The sequence below is a fragment of the Eurypyga helias genome, unplaced genomic scaffold, assembly GCF_000690775.1.
Source record: "Eurypyga helias isolate BGI_N326 unplaced genomic scaffold, ASM69077v1 scaffold14896, whole genome shotgun sequence".
Classification (NCBI taxonomy): Eukaryota; Metazoa; Chordata; class Aves; order Eurypygiformes; family Eurypygidae; genus Eurypyga; species Eurypyga helias.
Genome location: NW_010258644.1, coordinates 1 through 15901, shown reverse-complemented (window position 1 = coordinate 15901; position 15901 = coordinate 1). Strand labels below are relative to the sequence as shown.

At 41.1% G+C, this 15901-nt stretch overlaps 1 protein-coding gene across 2 annotated transcripts; it reads right to left on the bottom strand.

Annotated features, from left to right (window-relative positions):
- Positions 1-1892: 1892 nt before the first annotated feature.
- On the bottom strand, positions 1893-15137 carry SKIL (SKI-like proto-oncogene). 2 transcript variants are annotated; one of them, XM_010154420.1, is made up of 7 exons: positions 14031-15137; positions 8399-8496; positions 7033-7114; positions 6801-6804; positions 6420-6661; positions 5126-5350; positions 1893-2316 (listed from the first exon to the last, which is right to left on the bottom strand). In XM_010154420.1, the coding sequence occupies exons 1-7, from the start codon at positions 15135-15137 to the stop codon at positions 2155-2157; spliced, it is 1920 nt and encodes a 639-aa protein (XP_010152722.1). In that variant the 3' UTR covers positions 1893-2154. The 2 variants fall into 2 exon arrangements, with proteins under 2 accessions (XP_010152722.1, XP_010152721.1); XM_010154419.1 differs by lacking the exon at positions 6801-6804 and having other exon boundaries at positions 6876-7114.
- Between the last annotated feature and the right edge of the window lie 764 nt (positions 15138-15901).

Here is a 15901-nt window from a genome sequence, read left to right as displayed (position 1 = left end):
TGCTGAAAAGCAACTGGAAATGGTAACTTTGATCCTTTGATAACATCCCAAAAAAATTTTTCGGCTTCCCAGAACAGTGTTTTCTTACTTGCCCATCTAGCTAATCCAACGTAAGTTCTGTCCATCAAGTTGGACTATTACAAGCTCCGTTCCCTAATCGTCCCACTTTTATCAACATTCTTGCCTACTCTCCCTATAGCCATGGTTTTGGTGGTTGTTACAATAGAACATTCCTTGTGTTTTTAAAGCAAGTGGTGCGTACACAACCAGAATCATTTATACTCAGCACCTTTCCTTCCAAACCACCACTGTGCTGCAACAATAGGCCTTTTTTCTTTTTTCTTTAATCAATGATTTGGAGCTGGAATTGAAGGGAAAAATGTAATCTGGGTCCTCTTTCCCGATCAACACCGACAAAAAAAATTGTTTGGTGTTTTTTCCACTAAACTGCTTGTCGGTGTACATACGACACAGAGTCCAGAACCAAAATTATACACAGCTATAACAGAATCATCCCATGACTCACGACATTTGATTTACCACCTCGTTTCTCATTCAATTTAAAGGTATGTGCGATTTTATCTTTCTCTGTGATATTCGGTCTTGTTCTACCAGTACAAGAGAAACAAAAAAGAACTCAAAAGTTTTCAGTTTTACTAGTTCTGGGGAAAGGAAAAAAAAAAGTAATCAATGTAGGCTTTTACCAGTGGTTTCATCCAAAACTAACTGAAGTAGTAAGAGAAGAATCAACCAAAAAAACCTCAAAACAGAAGTTAAAGCACAGGTTAAAATTATGTAGTGAAATACTAAAACTACTAAAATATCCCTAGTCACTGACATAATTGGCTAACATCGCCAGCTGTATCAAACTTTTGGGAAAGAAGTGCAAAAAAGTATTTCTTCACCCAACTTTGTAGTCATGCGTTTAATCCACTAGGAACCAGACTTCCGAAGTACTCAAGTAAACGTTATATATACATAAAACAGTAATTCTGTACAATTACACATTTTCCAATGTTATATCTTAACAAACATGCTGTATTTCTTAATTCATGGTAACATTACCATGCCATTCAAATACAGAGACTATCAAAACGATTTTCAAAGTGCCGTATCTCAGAATTCTATTTTTTAAGCTATTATCACAATGTCAGTTAAGGCCTGTTCTACGTAATGAAAGAAAAATCCACAAGTTGGCAAGAAGCTCAAGGTGTGGAGGCTTAGGGTACTAAAGAAATTAATACATATTTTTTCATAAATACTATTTTTCTTCAAAGCGTTAGTATCTAAAAACCAGTTAAGTCAAGCTTTCTCAGTTTCCAGAAGATAAAGGCCCATCTTTAAGCCTTTTATTAATATTTCTTTGATACCTACTATATAGAAGTAAATGAAAAAAAAAAACGGAAATTTTTAATTTCCAAAGACTCCATTATAATCATAAATTTGTTTAATTTAAAAAAACACCCTAATGTTTTCTTCTTCCAGCACGGCAAGCAAATGCTGGCTCTAAAACTCTTTATATTGATAACGAGTTGTTAAATAGAAAATAGTGTAAAGATCAGCTCGACTTCACACAATGAAATTATAGGAAAAATTCACGCTGGTAAATCACTTACGATGATCGATCATCTACCATTGCGGCAATTTTGAGTTTTACCTTACAGATGAAAAGCTGCCTTTACTTTCCCCAGTTCGAGAACACATAATTCTCATTGAAACCCAAACTCTTTTTAACCTTGAAGAATTACGAATTTTTTTAATGTACTTTTATAATTACTTTTATAACTGGATGTGCAGTTGATAGCAAAATAAAGATCACCACATACATCTGAACGGACAGTGGTAAAAGGTAGAGAGTCCTCAAGACTGCATTATAAATAGACAGAAACTGGTCACTCTCAATGAAGAGTTTAATATTTTTCATTCTTTGAGAAAAACACCAGTAGAAATAAATGCAGATTTTCATTGGTTAGGAAAATCTAAAAATGTATACCTATCTATTTATTTATATATATGTATAACTTCACCTGGACCTGTCTGGGAAATAGAAATCTGTAGAGAATACTTTTTCTTATCATACAGAAACTGCTCACAATTCATTAAAAACCAAAACACCCTGTTTGAAGGACACAGTCATGCTTCCTCTTCCAATTTCTATTTTCCTTTTCCATTTTTTGAAGATTTCAAGATCTGTAGCTTCAATTCCTTTATCATCATCTCTAACTTTTCCCTTGCCTCTCGTTCTTGTCTCAGTTCATCTTGAAGCTCTTGTCTATCTGCCTCTGCATGATCCAATCTCTGTCTCAGTTCCGCCAGCTGTAGAGACAGAAGCAGAGCAAATTTAAGCACACTTATTTGTAAACACTGAATATCCGTTTCAAGACGCCACTGACGACCACCCTATACATCAGATCAAAACGTTTCACAGGCATTTATCAGTTCATCCTCTGCAGTTACCAAAAATTCCAGTTACCTACTACACCATGAGTAACTGACAGGAATACATAAATTTGCGTAAACATCATAATATAATAAAAGAATAGGAAGGTCTAATTTTTAAATACATATAAATTAGTTACATGAACTGTCACACTACATCCTTTCAATAATACATATAACCTGTTAGGAAGACTGTGATGCTGTCTGCATCAGATGTTTCACAAATCCCAGAATAAACGGCTCTTTATCATTTCCCAGGTTCATTTCTCTTACCTGACAAAATACTGCGTCTCCATTTCAAAGCCTGAATACATTTCTAGAACACACAAAACCACCAGCACTGTTTTCTGATACACTTCAGTATAAATGAAAACAGAATTACCAGAAATGAGATTCAGAAAATCATGAACTGCCTGTGCATTTATGTGTGTGTTCAAGTGAGTCTACCCCAAACGTTTTGTAGAGTATTTTGTGTTTAAACACAGAAATATGTACGTTTTTCATCTTTAGAGTACAGTAAAACTCAAACTTGCTATAGTGTCATCAAAACTTATTTACTGTGAGATTTAGAAGTGTCTGATGAATTTCTCAAGTGTAGGAAAGTTATTGTCAAAGTGCTTGTATGTGTACTACCAGCGTTAAAACAGGGAGGAGACTGGAAATAGTTAATCCTCTCTACCTTTACTTTAAGGGCTTATTTCTTACAAAAAGACCTCACAGCCTAAAAAAACCCATCTGCCTTTACAGTGACAGGTACCTGCCTGATCTCACCCATCACTAAGCATACACCTCACTGCAGAAGAGGAAGACAGCTCATGAGAATGAAAGGAGGAGCACACAGGATCACTGGTGTTTGCCAGCTGCTGTGAAATATACTGGGCAAAGGAACTGCTGTCCACATTCAGTGGACCTTCATCTCCACTTGCATACTCAGAAATATTTAAATGGTCCTTAGTACAACCAGAAATATTTGTTTCTTATACAGCACAGTTTGCTTGCAAATTAATGCAAGTTTTCTGACTGCACCACTGCGATGAAGCGAACTTGCAGTACACTAAAGCTCACCGCTGGCATGTTACAGCACGTCCTGCATAAGCACGTGTCTGGTTGAGTTTTGATTTCCAGCTCAAAGGAAAGGTTCCAGTACTGGTTATACAGCCCTATTGTGATTGACAGTGTAAAGCAACCAGGCAATTCAATGAAGAAGTCAAAAAGGGGACTTAGTGCATCTTCAGGCAGGCCTAGAAAGAACAACAGACATTTAAACAAGTTCCAAATCCCAAATTATTCATTTTGTTTAATGCACAAAGAGGGTTCCTCCCAGTCCACAGCTGTCAGAGGGAAAGGGCAGCCTGGGCAACTGCTTCAAGACAACATTGGACTAAGGCTGTTTACATTTAATGCTGTATACACAGCTTGGAGACCAGGACCCCTGCTTAACTCAGGTACTTCTGACAACTGCAGGGAACCTAGGGCCCAAAATCTATTGTAAGGCATGATAAATGGAGAACAAGGTTCAAACTGTATGTCACCAATAGCTCTACCACACAGGTAATAACAGAGTAAACTTCCATGCAAGGAACGTCTTTAAGTTTTCAAAGTCTAACTTCAAAAGAAACACTCAACCAACCTCCTTGGGGAACAATCTATGGCTTTACCCTCTGAAGAAAGCAAGCTACACCAGCCATATAAAACACGCTATACATGATTATCTTCATAAATTTGAGCATGTTGTTACTTGCAGTAACAGGGCTTGTACCAGATGTTTAGTAAATCGGGCCTTAGTCAGAGAGGATTATTTCTGGCAGCAAAGGCTAGGAATCTGTGGAGTGGGATGTCATGAAATTAAATTCATGAGAAGGATTTATGATGTTAGTCTCTGCCCTACTCTCCAAAAATACCAAAACCTGTCTCTCAAGTACTGCCTGTTTCTTAGCTTGAGACACAAAGAACAGGAAATATAGACAGCTATGATCAAATGACCACAAAGCTTTACTGAGCCTCAGTTTCAGATTTTGTTTACTTCAAAAAAACACAACCTGTGAAGACTAGTTTTCTGTGGCACGGTACAAAACACATCTATATACATTTAATCATAACTGCAATTGATTTTGAAAAGGGGCGTTCCAAGGCTCCCTTAGGCATTAACTGGATTTTTCCCATTTAAGTGACAGGAATAACCTCCAACATGAAGAAAGGAAGAGTAGAAGTTAAAAAGAAAGAACCCAAAATCTCCATAGGTTTTGACATGAACTCAAGAGGCAGGAATGGAAGACAAGAATAGGATTTTCATTTCCAAGGGAACTCTTGACCAAATGCTTCACAGAGCACAGAAGGGATAGTGCAGAAGGTTCCACCACCAAGGAACAGAAAAAACAGCAAGGTATGCTACTAACTGGACAAAAAGGTGGTGCAGATGTTTGGATTTATTTTTTTAACATAGAAGGAAGAGAAAGATTAATAGCTTATTTCTATAACTAACGTTTGACATGTGAAATGCCTCTGTAAGTCGCCTCAGTTTCAAGGGAGAGGGAAATAAACACTGCGCTCACCGTGACCTCTGTTGGTACTAGTCTCTGGTATCTGAACACCCGGAAAAGATGAAACCTTAAGGCAGCTGAGCAACAGCTTCCCAATTCCCTGATACAATAAACACAGTCTGGTTGGAAACAAACTCCCTTCTCACCTGTGCTGCATATTCCGCTTCTTTGTCTTTTTCTAAATTGGAGTCACAGCTACACTTTTGCTTCATCACTTGGTCCAGCTTCTTCTCCAAGTCTCTCTGCTCAAAATAGAATTCTTCCATTCTTTGAGCATGCTCTGTTTGCAAACATTCGAGTTCTTTCTGTAAATTCTGCTGCTCTTCTGTTAATTCCTTCATAGCTTTAGAGTTGCTTAACATTTCCACTTCCTGTCAAGAAAAATCAGGATCACATACACCTTGGTTCTAAGACCAGAAAAGCAAAACCAACAACTCAAATCTGTATCTGGAAAAAATGAGTCCAAAAGGAGCACATTTATGTACTGATAACAATAGCCCGGTAACAGTATTTACTGTCTACTTATCAATGGTAGCCTTGAATTCTGTAGCAAGCATTTCAATATAAAGAAATTATTTATACTCCCAGGTACACGGAGCTTTCAGAATCAGATTCACAACTTCCAGCAGTGAACCTCAGAAAACAGCAGCAGTGATTTACTAAAGTCTACTTTGAAGATGAAAGAAGTATATTATCAGAAAACAGAATAAATGGTTTGATTTCTTTTTCCACTAGCATTTTCATATTTTAAGTTTTTGGGGTTTTTTTTAACTTATCTACAAGCTTTACCTCCAACAGCAGAACAACTTAGAAGCAGCAGCTCTAGGGCCCTATCTGAGCTCGTAGATTCTGAGCCTAACGTTAAATAAAATAAAAAACTAGGTCTGGTCTACGAACATAAGGAGAAAAAAACCCAGTAATTATCTTAATTAAAGGAGAAAACAGAAATGAGGCAAAATCACTAGTGAACGCCAGTTTCTAACGTGATCCATTTTTAACAAAGAACAATAAAATCCCCCTAAAAACAAGGGCTTGTCAAACAGAGGTAGGAAGGTGGCATTATTTTTCATACAGGGCAGTGATAAGATCATTGCCAGAACACTGACATCTGCTTCTTTAAAATCCTCAAAACTGAGAAATTTTAGAGGACTTAACCTATATCTGCCAAAGTACTTAAATGTTTGGAAAACATTTTAGAGTGAAAGAAATAGTTTACATTTGGATAAAATAAAAGAAGGTGCTGCCTGAACTCAGCAGTTGCAAACTGAAATGACACCAATAATTAATGGACTTGAACCTAATGAGGATAGGGGGTATTAAAGGTTTGGTGTCTGGATTCAAGCTGGGGGGGGGAGGAAATTATCTGTGTGTTTTGGTGTTTCTAAATGAACATAATCCGTGATATTGACTCCAGAAGCAACAAGCAAACTGGCACCGTACCATCTGCAGCTGCTGCTTCCTCCGCAAAATAGTATTTAGTTTTTCTTGCTGTTTGATGTAGGTTTTCATTACTTCTTCCATGATCCTTCCCTTGTCATCTTCGCAACTGATCTCTTTCATGAGAGCGGGGGACAAGGTTTGCACGTCGTTACCTACTTCCACACGGCCAGAGTCTCTAGCGATTCTGGAAGAAGCTCGTTCAGATTTTCCACCTCTTGCAGAACGAGTTGACACAGGTGAATCTATAGAGAAAAGAAGAACACAGCATGATAACCACAGAAAATTAAACTTTCAGGTGGAAAAAAAAAAAAGGCAAAGAAAATTGAAGATTATAGGATGTCAGAAGAATTTTTGGAAAACTGAAGTGGCATCACAAAATACTAGCCTGGTGTTAAGCTTGCCAAAATTATATGGTATAAACGTTGAAAACAGGTCAATGTAATTTTCACTACTCACCTAAATGTTTACGCTGCTCCACATCAGTTTTCAAGTCAATTTTTTCCTGTTCTTCAAGAGAAACCTCTGGATAGGAGGCAGCTTTTTTGTGCTTTCCACTGCTGAGCTGCTTCTCTGACTGTCCAGGTGAGGATTTAATTACTTCTGAAGCTCTGACTGTTGTTTTCGCAACATCCTTATATTGTGATGCAAGCGATACGTTTGGGGCAACCACTTTATCACACATATAAAGGTAGTAACTGAAAACAGGAAAATTAAGAATGAAAGGTAAGGCATAATAAGTGATGACTGGTAGAAAGCAGTAAGTTTAAGCTAACGTGATTTCAAACTGTAGAAGTTTCAATGAAAAATAAGCACGTCCTTTTTAAATTTTTCCTATGCAAAAGGAAATCCTAATGACCCACTTAATCTTCACTGAGTAGATTATCTAGATAAGGTTTAGAAGCTATCAACTGAGGATTTTTTCAAACATGGCTGATTAAAAAAAAATCATACAGAAAATCACATGAAGTCTTCATTTAAATAAAGAGTGAAATTAGAATGCCACTGAATCCAGACTCTCTAGCATTTTCATCATCCTTACACTGGCAATGAGGATGAGGGAAGCAATCAGTGTGGTGGGAACGAGCATCCTTCTGTACAGCCCTAACCTAACCACGCTGCTTTTGTCTAGTACAGAGGGAAAAGAGTGCCAAATGTGCTAAGGTCTGTGCCACGAAATCAGAGCCAAATGTTGGAGTCAACACTGCTGTCTTCAACACTTTCCTTTCTCCTAGTTCTGAAGGGAGGCACCGATGGAAACAGCAAACCGAGGCACCACCACAGAAGGGCCACCACTCGCGTGGGAACTCGTCTGATGTGCGTGTGGCTCTGATGCAGGCTGCTAGCCAGAAGTCTCTGAGCTCACCCATATACGGTAAGCGCATAACCACACGGCGATGAGGGTACGAGGCATGTCAAGAAAAACTGTTTCCCTTGCTGATGCAGACGGCAAACTTTGTACTCTGCTAAGGAAATGCATTAGGTTTCTAAAACCAGGAAGCTAATCAACAGACGATTGAGCTGTAGCCATTGTTCCAGCATAGAATAAAGCCTTCAAATACCTTTTACAAGTCTTTTTTAAAGGGAAATTCAGTTGCACTCATGGCAAACAGGCCCTATGCAGCTTTCCACGTGTATGCATTGTGTTATAATAGGAAAGATTAAATATTACCTTCTGTCATTTCTACTCCAAAAATGGAAATTTTAATTACATTCCAGTTGTATTGCTACTGAAGAACATTCATAGATCACAGCTTGAGCCCCGTGCCAAAAATCACTCATAAGCAGTTCATTAATATTTATACCAAGAAATACACAAAAAGTTAGGGTTCAATTATTCTCATGCAATCCCTTGGAGTTTTCCTAACAGTTCAGGTTGCAAGTACTTTTTTTTTCAGTTAAAATTATCTTTAAATAGTTAAATAGCCAATATTTAACTTGTACGTATGGTGCTCTTAGTTCTGCACAGGGAATTCGGTTACCTGGGGTGGAAAAAGGAGGGTGGCTGAGGATCAGTTTCTGCTTCTTGCTTGATAACGGGATACCACTGTGATAATTCCAGATTCTGCTGTGAATCCGCCTAAAGAAAAGGTAATAAATTGGTCGTTGGAAGATGGGTACGTTAATCACCGTTTCATAAACACTCCTCAGTGGAGTAGCATTTACACTAACACATATGCGCAAGGGTGGGTAGCACTGGACAAACTGGGATACTGGAAAGCAGAGTCTTTGGCAGAGATACGGGGCGATGCAAGCAACAGAAGTTTTTTCAACTTCAAATTTCCCATTATGGGCAAAGTAGCAATGAAATTAAAAGAAAATCTCTTTACAAACCTATGTAAAAGCTCTGCTGAGTTTCCAGAACTCTGCCAGAGGCATGCTGCAAAGGCTTGGGAGAAACAGAAAGCAGGAACTAGGATTCCCGAAAGGCTGTAAGGAGCCTTTTGCAATGAAGTATCCACGTCACAGCAAGCACCTGCCGGATACTTTATTACAAAATAAAGCCTGGGAATAAAATGGAGCAATTTCTGGTGTTCCAGAGACAGAACTTTCTCTACTTGTCACCAATTCTTATTACAGAAGTGGGCAAAGCTGCTGCAGTAACATGACAATTCCATTCCCTCAGCAGTAACAAACAAAATTAATTCAGGTGCATCAGCATATATAACCTTAAAAAACCTCCGTGTGTTTTGTACGTGGAGAGCCATTCTTGTTCTGTTTGCATCAAGAAGCATTTTTGGAATTATTCTTTAGTCAGAGTTACTGGTGATACTTTGTGCTCCCCTGCAAAGTCAGTATTCAATTCCAGTGAAAGGTGTCTCCTCATATATATTTAAACAAGACTCATGGATAAGAAATGGGGATGGGGACAAAAGCAAGAAAGCTCACGGGTCAAGATAAAGACAGCTTAATAGGTGAAGGAAAGAGAAAAAACCCAAATGAAGCAAAGGGTATCGCTCACCACCTCCCACAGGCACACTGATGCCAGCCAGTCTACACGCAACGTCCATCCAACATTTTGGAAGTGGAAAAAAAACCCCTTTCTTCTCTTCCTCTCCCAGTTTTTATTGCTGAGCATGGCATCGTAAAGCACCGAGCACCTCTCCAGCCTCTGCAGGCCTGCTGCCCGCCCCCAGCCTACTCGCCGCAGGGGCTGAGCGCGGAACACGAAAGCCTTGACGCTGTGGAAGCGCCCTGCTGCTGCGGGCAAGGCGTCGGCGTGCGGCCAACACCGCCTTGGTCACAAATCCAAAGCCCAGCACCACACAGGCTGCTACGAAGAAAGTGAACACCATTCCAGCCAGACTCACTGCCTTTGGAAAGTTGCTCAATTTAAAAAAAAAAAGCTATAAAGCTAAAAAACCATCCTACTGTACCAAAGGCTTTATCTATCATCTTCATCATTCTGTCATCTTCACAATGTCTTGTGCACAGGATACATTACCAGCAAAGTTTTTATTCGCACACCCTGAAACAGTGTGTCACAGAAATTCACCTCTGGCAGCCGAGAGAGTACCCAATCCCACGTGCGTGGCTTGCACCAAGGTCTGCAGGATCAAATGCCACTTGACCACGAGAGACCAAATCCCACCTACAATATTCTGGTCAACGCTTCCAGCCCACTAAATCCGGTTCTAGCAACGAAACTGAAATTTAACTCCACCCCTGCAGTTCCTCAAATCAGTTCCAGCACAGACAGAAAGGAGGGAGGGCATGAGGAACCTGAGCTCCAGAATAGGAAATCCATAATCATACCTTTAAATAATAAAGATCTGAAATACACCAATAATATGTAGAAAAACAGCCTTATCCTGACATTTCTCAAGTGTTTTCTACTTATTCAGGTCATTCTAACAATTTAAATCATGTACATATGTTCTTCTACCTACATTACACCTATTGCACAGTAATCCAGTTTTAACTTCTGAATCACGTCTCATTCCTTTTTTCAGACTCATATTTTAACATCTTTAAATATTTATATATGAAACTATCTATCAGGTCATCTGTATTTTCAAGTTATCAGCTCAGATTTTTACACTTCCACCTATTTCCAACGGAAACTGTCTGTACTGTCTACCCATTAATGTGCATTTTACAAATGAATTACGTAACTTGCAATCAGATTTGTACTTAGGAGAGAAAATGAAATGTAATCATAAATAAACATGATGTCTTTTTCTAACACCACTTCTCCCTCACCATCCAGCTTAAAAAAACAGAGATAAAGCATCTCCTTCAATATATATGTTTCTTTACCTAAAAATCTGTTGCGTTTATGTGCTCTGAAACAATTATATAAATACATATATATATCCAAGTAAACTTAAAATTCACTGAATGACTTCTACCTAAACTGTTTGAACGGGATACATGAAAAATATGTCTTACTTTTCTTCTGAAGCTTGTTGTACAAAGCTGGGCTTTAAGAAAAAAATAGATAGAGGTTTCAGCCTAATTATGAAGCCAGTAGTTTTATCAGAGATGGGATTTGCAGAAGTACTCAGACGCAGCGTTAACTCTCCACACCGCGAGCTTTTGCCCAGCGATGAACTCCAGGAATCACTCCGAGAAGCAAGACAATGTTTTAGTGCAGAGTGATTACCAGGAACTGTCGCAAAGTCACAGGGAACGAGGCTCTGACGGCGCAGAGACTTCGTGACAGCAGTTCCCATGAAGAGCAGACGGAGGTGACACTGCGGAGTCTACAACCCGACAGAAAACGAGCAAATGGGTGGCAAACGCGCATACACCTTACAGCTTTCGTACTGGCACAACGAACAAAAGAATGCAGCTTGTGAGTACAGCAGGTGAGGGTCTACGTTGTCTGTCCTTGAAATACTGAAAGCAAAAGCCTATTTGCACTGCGAGGTGAGTAAACTCAGAGTGACACACGAAGGAGAAAGGCAACGCACAGGATGCTCCAAAGACCATGGGATTTCATTAATAATTTATTATTACTGGTGTGCTGGTTCTGGCCGGGACAGAGTTAATTATCCTCACAGTAGCTTGTATGAAGTTGTGTTTTGGATTTGTGCTGAGAAGAATATTGATAACACTGGTGTTTTTACTTGTTGCTAAGGAATGCTTATCCCAACTCAAGGACTTTTTCAGTCCCTGATACTACCTACCCCTGTGTTCCCAGCTTTTTAGCTATGAGAAGTGGGGAGGGGACACAGCCCAGACAGCTGACCCAAACTGACCAAAGGGACATTTCATGCCATAAAACATCATGCTTAGTATATAATTCGGGGGTGGGCCGGGGGTCAATCTCATTCATTTGCTATCTCAGACTCTGTTTCAATCATTGGGGCTTGCTCTGGCATGATTTCTGTGTGGGGTTTGAGCTCCAGCTCTTGCTACTCGGGACCTAGCTGGGCATCGGTCAGCAGGTGGTGAGCAGTTGTAGCATTTGATTTATTTCCCATTACTTTCACTACTTATTGTAGTGGTCGTGGTAGTATTATTTTAATTACGTATTATAGTATTATTATTAGTCATGTTGGTATTATTGGTATCACCATTTTATTCATTTTTATTCAACTATTAAATTGGTTTTATGCCAACTCAGGAGTTTCCTTGTCTTTTCCTCTGATTCTTGCCCCCACCCCACTGGAGGAGGGGGGAGTGAGTGGCTGTGTGGTGCTCAGTTGCTGGCTGGGGTTAAACCGTGACAACTGAATGGACAAAGACCCAAGCAAGGGCAACCGTTCTTCCTGGGCCCTCCAAGATAACCTCAGAGATGCATCGGCACGTCAGAGGACTGACTCAGCAAAGGTGGTAAGAAGGTGACAGAACAGCAAATGGAACACCCCGCAAATAAATTTCCCTAGGAATGTAAGAAAAGGGAATGTCGACATGTTGTACCTCTCTCACACCACAGAAATGAGAGAAGGAAAAGACGACTGAGCAGCCCAAGCTTTCCCGGGACAAGCAAACGGAGGCTGTGCTCCAACACTCCCCTGTTAAACCCTTCTCGTCCTTTCTACTGTCCAGATGAATATCCATGAGACAAAAAAGAAAAAAAAGAACCCTTCCCCACCACTTTATCTTTGTTCAAGTTCTCACAGTTTCTCCCTCATTCCGATCTCACAGGCTGCTTTGTAAGAAAGAACTACACAGGTCTGCAGCGGAAGACTCCAGAAAGTTGTTGTATTTCATTTGCACCGGTCCAGCCCAAATTACTGTTACCACTAATTTCCGCTGTTTTTTTTTCAACCGTACACGTGAAACTGAAAGATCTCTGAAACCTGCTACTGTGAAAAGGGAACCAGTATTATAGGTATGAATAAGGAAGGCTATTTCCACCGAGGCATCCACCAGGCTACACGTTACTACCTACAGTGGCACTGCAAGGACAAAGACTGCCGCGTCTTCATCAGCTGGACAGCAAAGTCCCCGTGCTGTGAACTTACCTGCATCGTCAACTAATTCAGCACGTGGAAGCATGCCATATTGCAGATTTCATGGATACTTTCTGCTAGAATCCCTTACTGCAGACTGGCACAACTGTAAAAATACCTGTCACTACAGAAAGCCTCTCTATAAGACGAACTTTTCAGAAGTTTATGCTGAAAGGTGCCGACTTCCAGCACACCTTTTTGGGCTCAACCTCCTGGACTGCTCTTGCTGATTTCTTTGAAATCCACCACAAAACATTCAACAGGCAAAATGGATATATAACCGAACCAGCAGCCATCAGACAGACATATAAATGCCAAATAGACAGAAAAAGAAACATAGTCATGGGGCAGGAATCATTTAAAAACCTCTTAAATGTAAATTATACCTAAAAAAAAAAATTCTATCTTCTATGAACGGAAACATCTGTGATGTTCAACATTTCAACATTTACCTGGTGGTTGACTTATTATTTAAAGCAGAGGCTCTAGGAGAAAAATAAGCTCTGTATTTTTGAACCACAGCGCAGACTTGCAGCAGTATTTTAGGAAAAAATACGATGTCTATTATTAACCACTGTCAAGATTTCGGCCTACAGCTCATTACTTGGGCTGCTTAAAACCCCCTCTTTTTGGCATATTTCTCCATACAAGTGGCTTGAACAGCAAGCTACTGCTGAACAAGCAGACTCTGGGCTCCCAAACAGCAACTGAGCGATGCACCATTACCCTGCGCACAGTCGTGAGGCGGGTGGTTGGCCAGCCAGGTCGCCACACACCGCGTGCGCTACACTAAAAACAGCAAATGGAGAATTCCTTTGGAAGACTCGCTTTTCAAGCTCCTTTCTGCTTTGCTCAGCTGCTGCACCACACGCCGCATAAAACATACTCAGAAGGTCAAAGGGGAGAATGAAAATTTCCACAATAGCTGAATTTTCCAGAGGCTGCATGCCTTGGAAGGGAACAAGAACCAACAAAGCCAAACCAGCTCGAATGAAGGTACTTGCAGCCCAAAGAGGAAAGAAACTACCGCACCTTTTAATGGGAAACGCGTCTCCGTGGTGAAGCGCTCTCACACATTTACCTTGGGCCTGATTTGACAAGCATTCCCATTTACAAAATGGGAATTTTGGCCAGCAATGCGCTTCCAAAACAAGTATTTACGCGTGAGCACAAAGGGATTTGGGAGTCTTACAAGAGTAGGCGAACTTACTTTGGACCGAGCTCTCTTCTGATTTTTCTCGCTGAATTTCTCCTTCATTTCCTCCAAGAGATGCTTCAGCTCCCGCTCCTCCGACGTCCCTAAGTATTTTTGGTTAATGTGCAGGTAGCAGTGCCACTTGGCCGATTCAAACCCCCAGTGGCAGGTCCTCTTGTCCGGGGACCTGTGCGAATGCATCACGAACGTCTGGGGCGAGAACATCCCGTAGCACTCCAAACACTGGATACACGGGTCATCCGGCGCAAGGTAGAACTGAGGGGCAAACAACCCCTGGCACTTGCCCAGGCACTCGTGCTCTACTTCAAAGGCACTGCCAGTCTCTTTCAACTGGGCCAAGGTGTTCTTGCCGGGGAGGAAGCTGCCGCTTTGCGGATAAGCGCGAGGACGCAGTAAAGCATTGCAGAGTCTCTGAGCATCGGTCAGCGTAATGAGCCCACAGGACGGAGCGTTAAATGGAAGAATTCCCAAAACCTTCAGAATGTGAAGCTGGTCGGAAGTGCACCTTGAGCAGTATATATACAGTTCGTCACACACCGTATTGATCTGCTGCAAGGAAAAGTCTCGGAGAACGGAATTCAACACTTGAGGCAGGCAAAGTCTTTTTTCCCCTCCGACTTTAAAACAAGAGATAGATTCCCCCTCCAGGACAGTCTGGGTGAGTTCTGTAGAGCTGTCTGGAGGAATGAGCAGTGGACCAGAAAGTATTTGCGGCGACGGAAGAGGCAGGAAGACACTGGGTGACATACTTTCCTGGGAATAACGAGCTGAAAAAGCTGCTGGTCCACCCAGTGAACTCTGGCTGCTTAAGTGAAACTGTGCCAACGTGTGTTTCAAACCTGGATTTAAATTCAAAGGCTCAGATAGCGAAGCACTGTTTGGCTTGGCGGCTTCCCCATCTGCCTCCACAGGAGTTTCGTCATATTCGTCCAAGTTTTCCTTCTTTATCGTCGGCAACTTATTTATCACGACTCGTACTTTGCTATTTACATGCACTTCTGTCGCCACTTTTTTTAACGGGGGACTCCCATCCTCTCGGATCCCACTCCTTTTCTGGTCTGAAACGAGACCTAGAGGGAAGTTCATTTGTGGGCTCTCCATTGCTAAACACCAGAACTTTAACCAAGTCAGTCTTGAATGTGCATTTTCCTGTCCGTTCGTACGAAAAAAAAAACCAAACCAATTTCAAACGATCTCGATTACCTCAGGCACACCAAGTGTTGCAGTCCTTTCAGTAAGATGTTACTTCTTCGGTCTCCCACGGCAAAAACTGTAACCCATCTCGCAGGTAAGACCGTAAAATGAATAATGGAGAAGTTCGACAGTTTTTTCTTTCAGTTTTACAGTTACTGGTTCAATGTTCTCGTATAAAACTCCCACTGCAGTACGTATACAAAAGGCTTCTCTTCATGCCCTACCCGCTATTTTACGTGGTGCCTAAATTTACAGCAATTTAGTAAAAAACGATGAGCTGATACAAATGTCCATCCGTGATGATTTTTTTTTTCCTTTAAAAAATAGCGCTGTCTTTTCAAACAAGTCTCTGTTTAAGGATTAAAACAGAAGAACGGTCGCAGTTTGGAGAACGCCGATCTTAACGCAACCCATCCAGAATTCAAGTCGTTCGGCGCTTCCAGTTCTCGGAGCTCAAACACGATCTCCAGGGCTTGCTTGATCGCGCTGCCAACTTTTATGATTTCACCGCCGCCGCCACGAGAGTTACCATGGCAGTTCACCAATAAACCCCCGAATTCAAGGCTGGCACGGCCCGCCGGCCAGAGCCCCAAACGTCCCCGGGGAGTCACCTTCAGCGCGGGTGTCGCTGGTGCGGGTCGGCGTCTGCCCACCCCGAGGTACCCGCGGGG

What these genes read in the sequence shown, in the direction of transcription:
- SKIL (XM_010154419.1), bottom strand. Translation starts at nt 15,137, where the DNA reads ATGGAGAGCCCACAAATGAACTTCCCTCTAGGTCTCGTTTCAGACCAG. An exon ending in AGAAGAGAGCTCGGTCCAAA is followed by an intron (nt 8,497 to 14,030) that starts GTAAGTTCGCCT and finishes CCTTTTCTTTAG; the next exon opens with GCGGATTCACAGCAGAATCT. An exon ending in AAGCGGAATATGCAGCACAG is followed by an intron (nt 2,317 to 5,125) that starts GTGAGAAGGGAG and finishes CTGTCTCTACAG; the next exon opens with CTGGCGGAACTGAGACAGAG.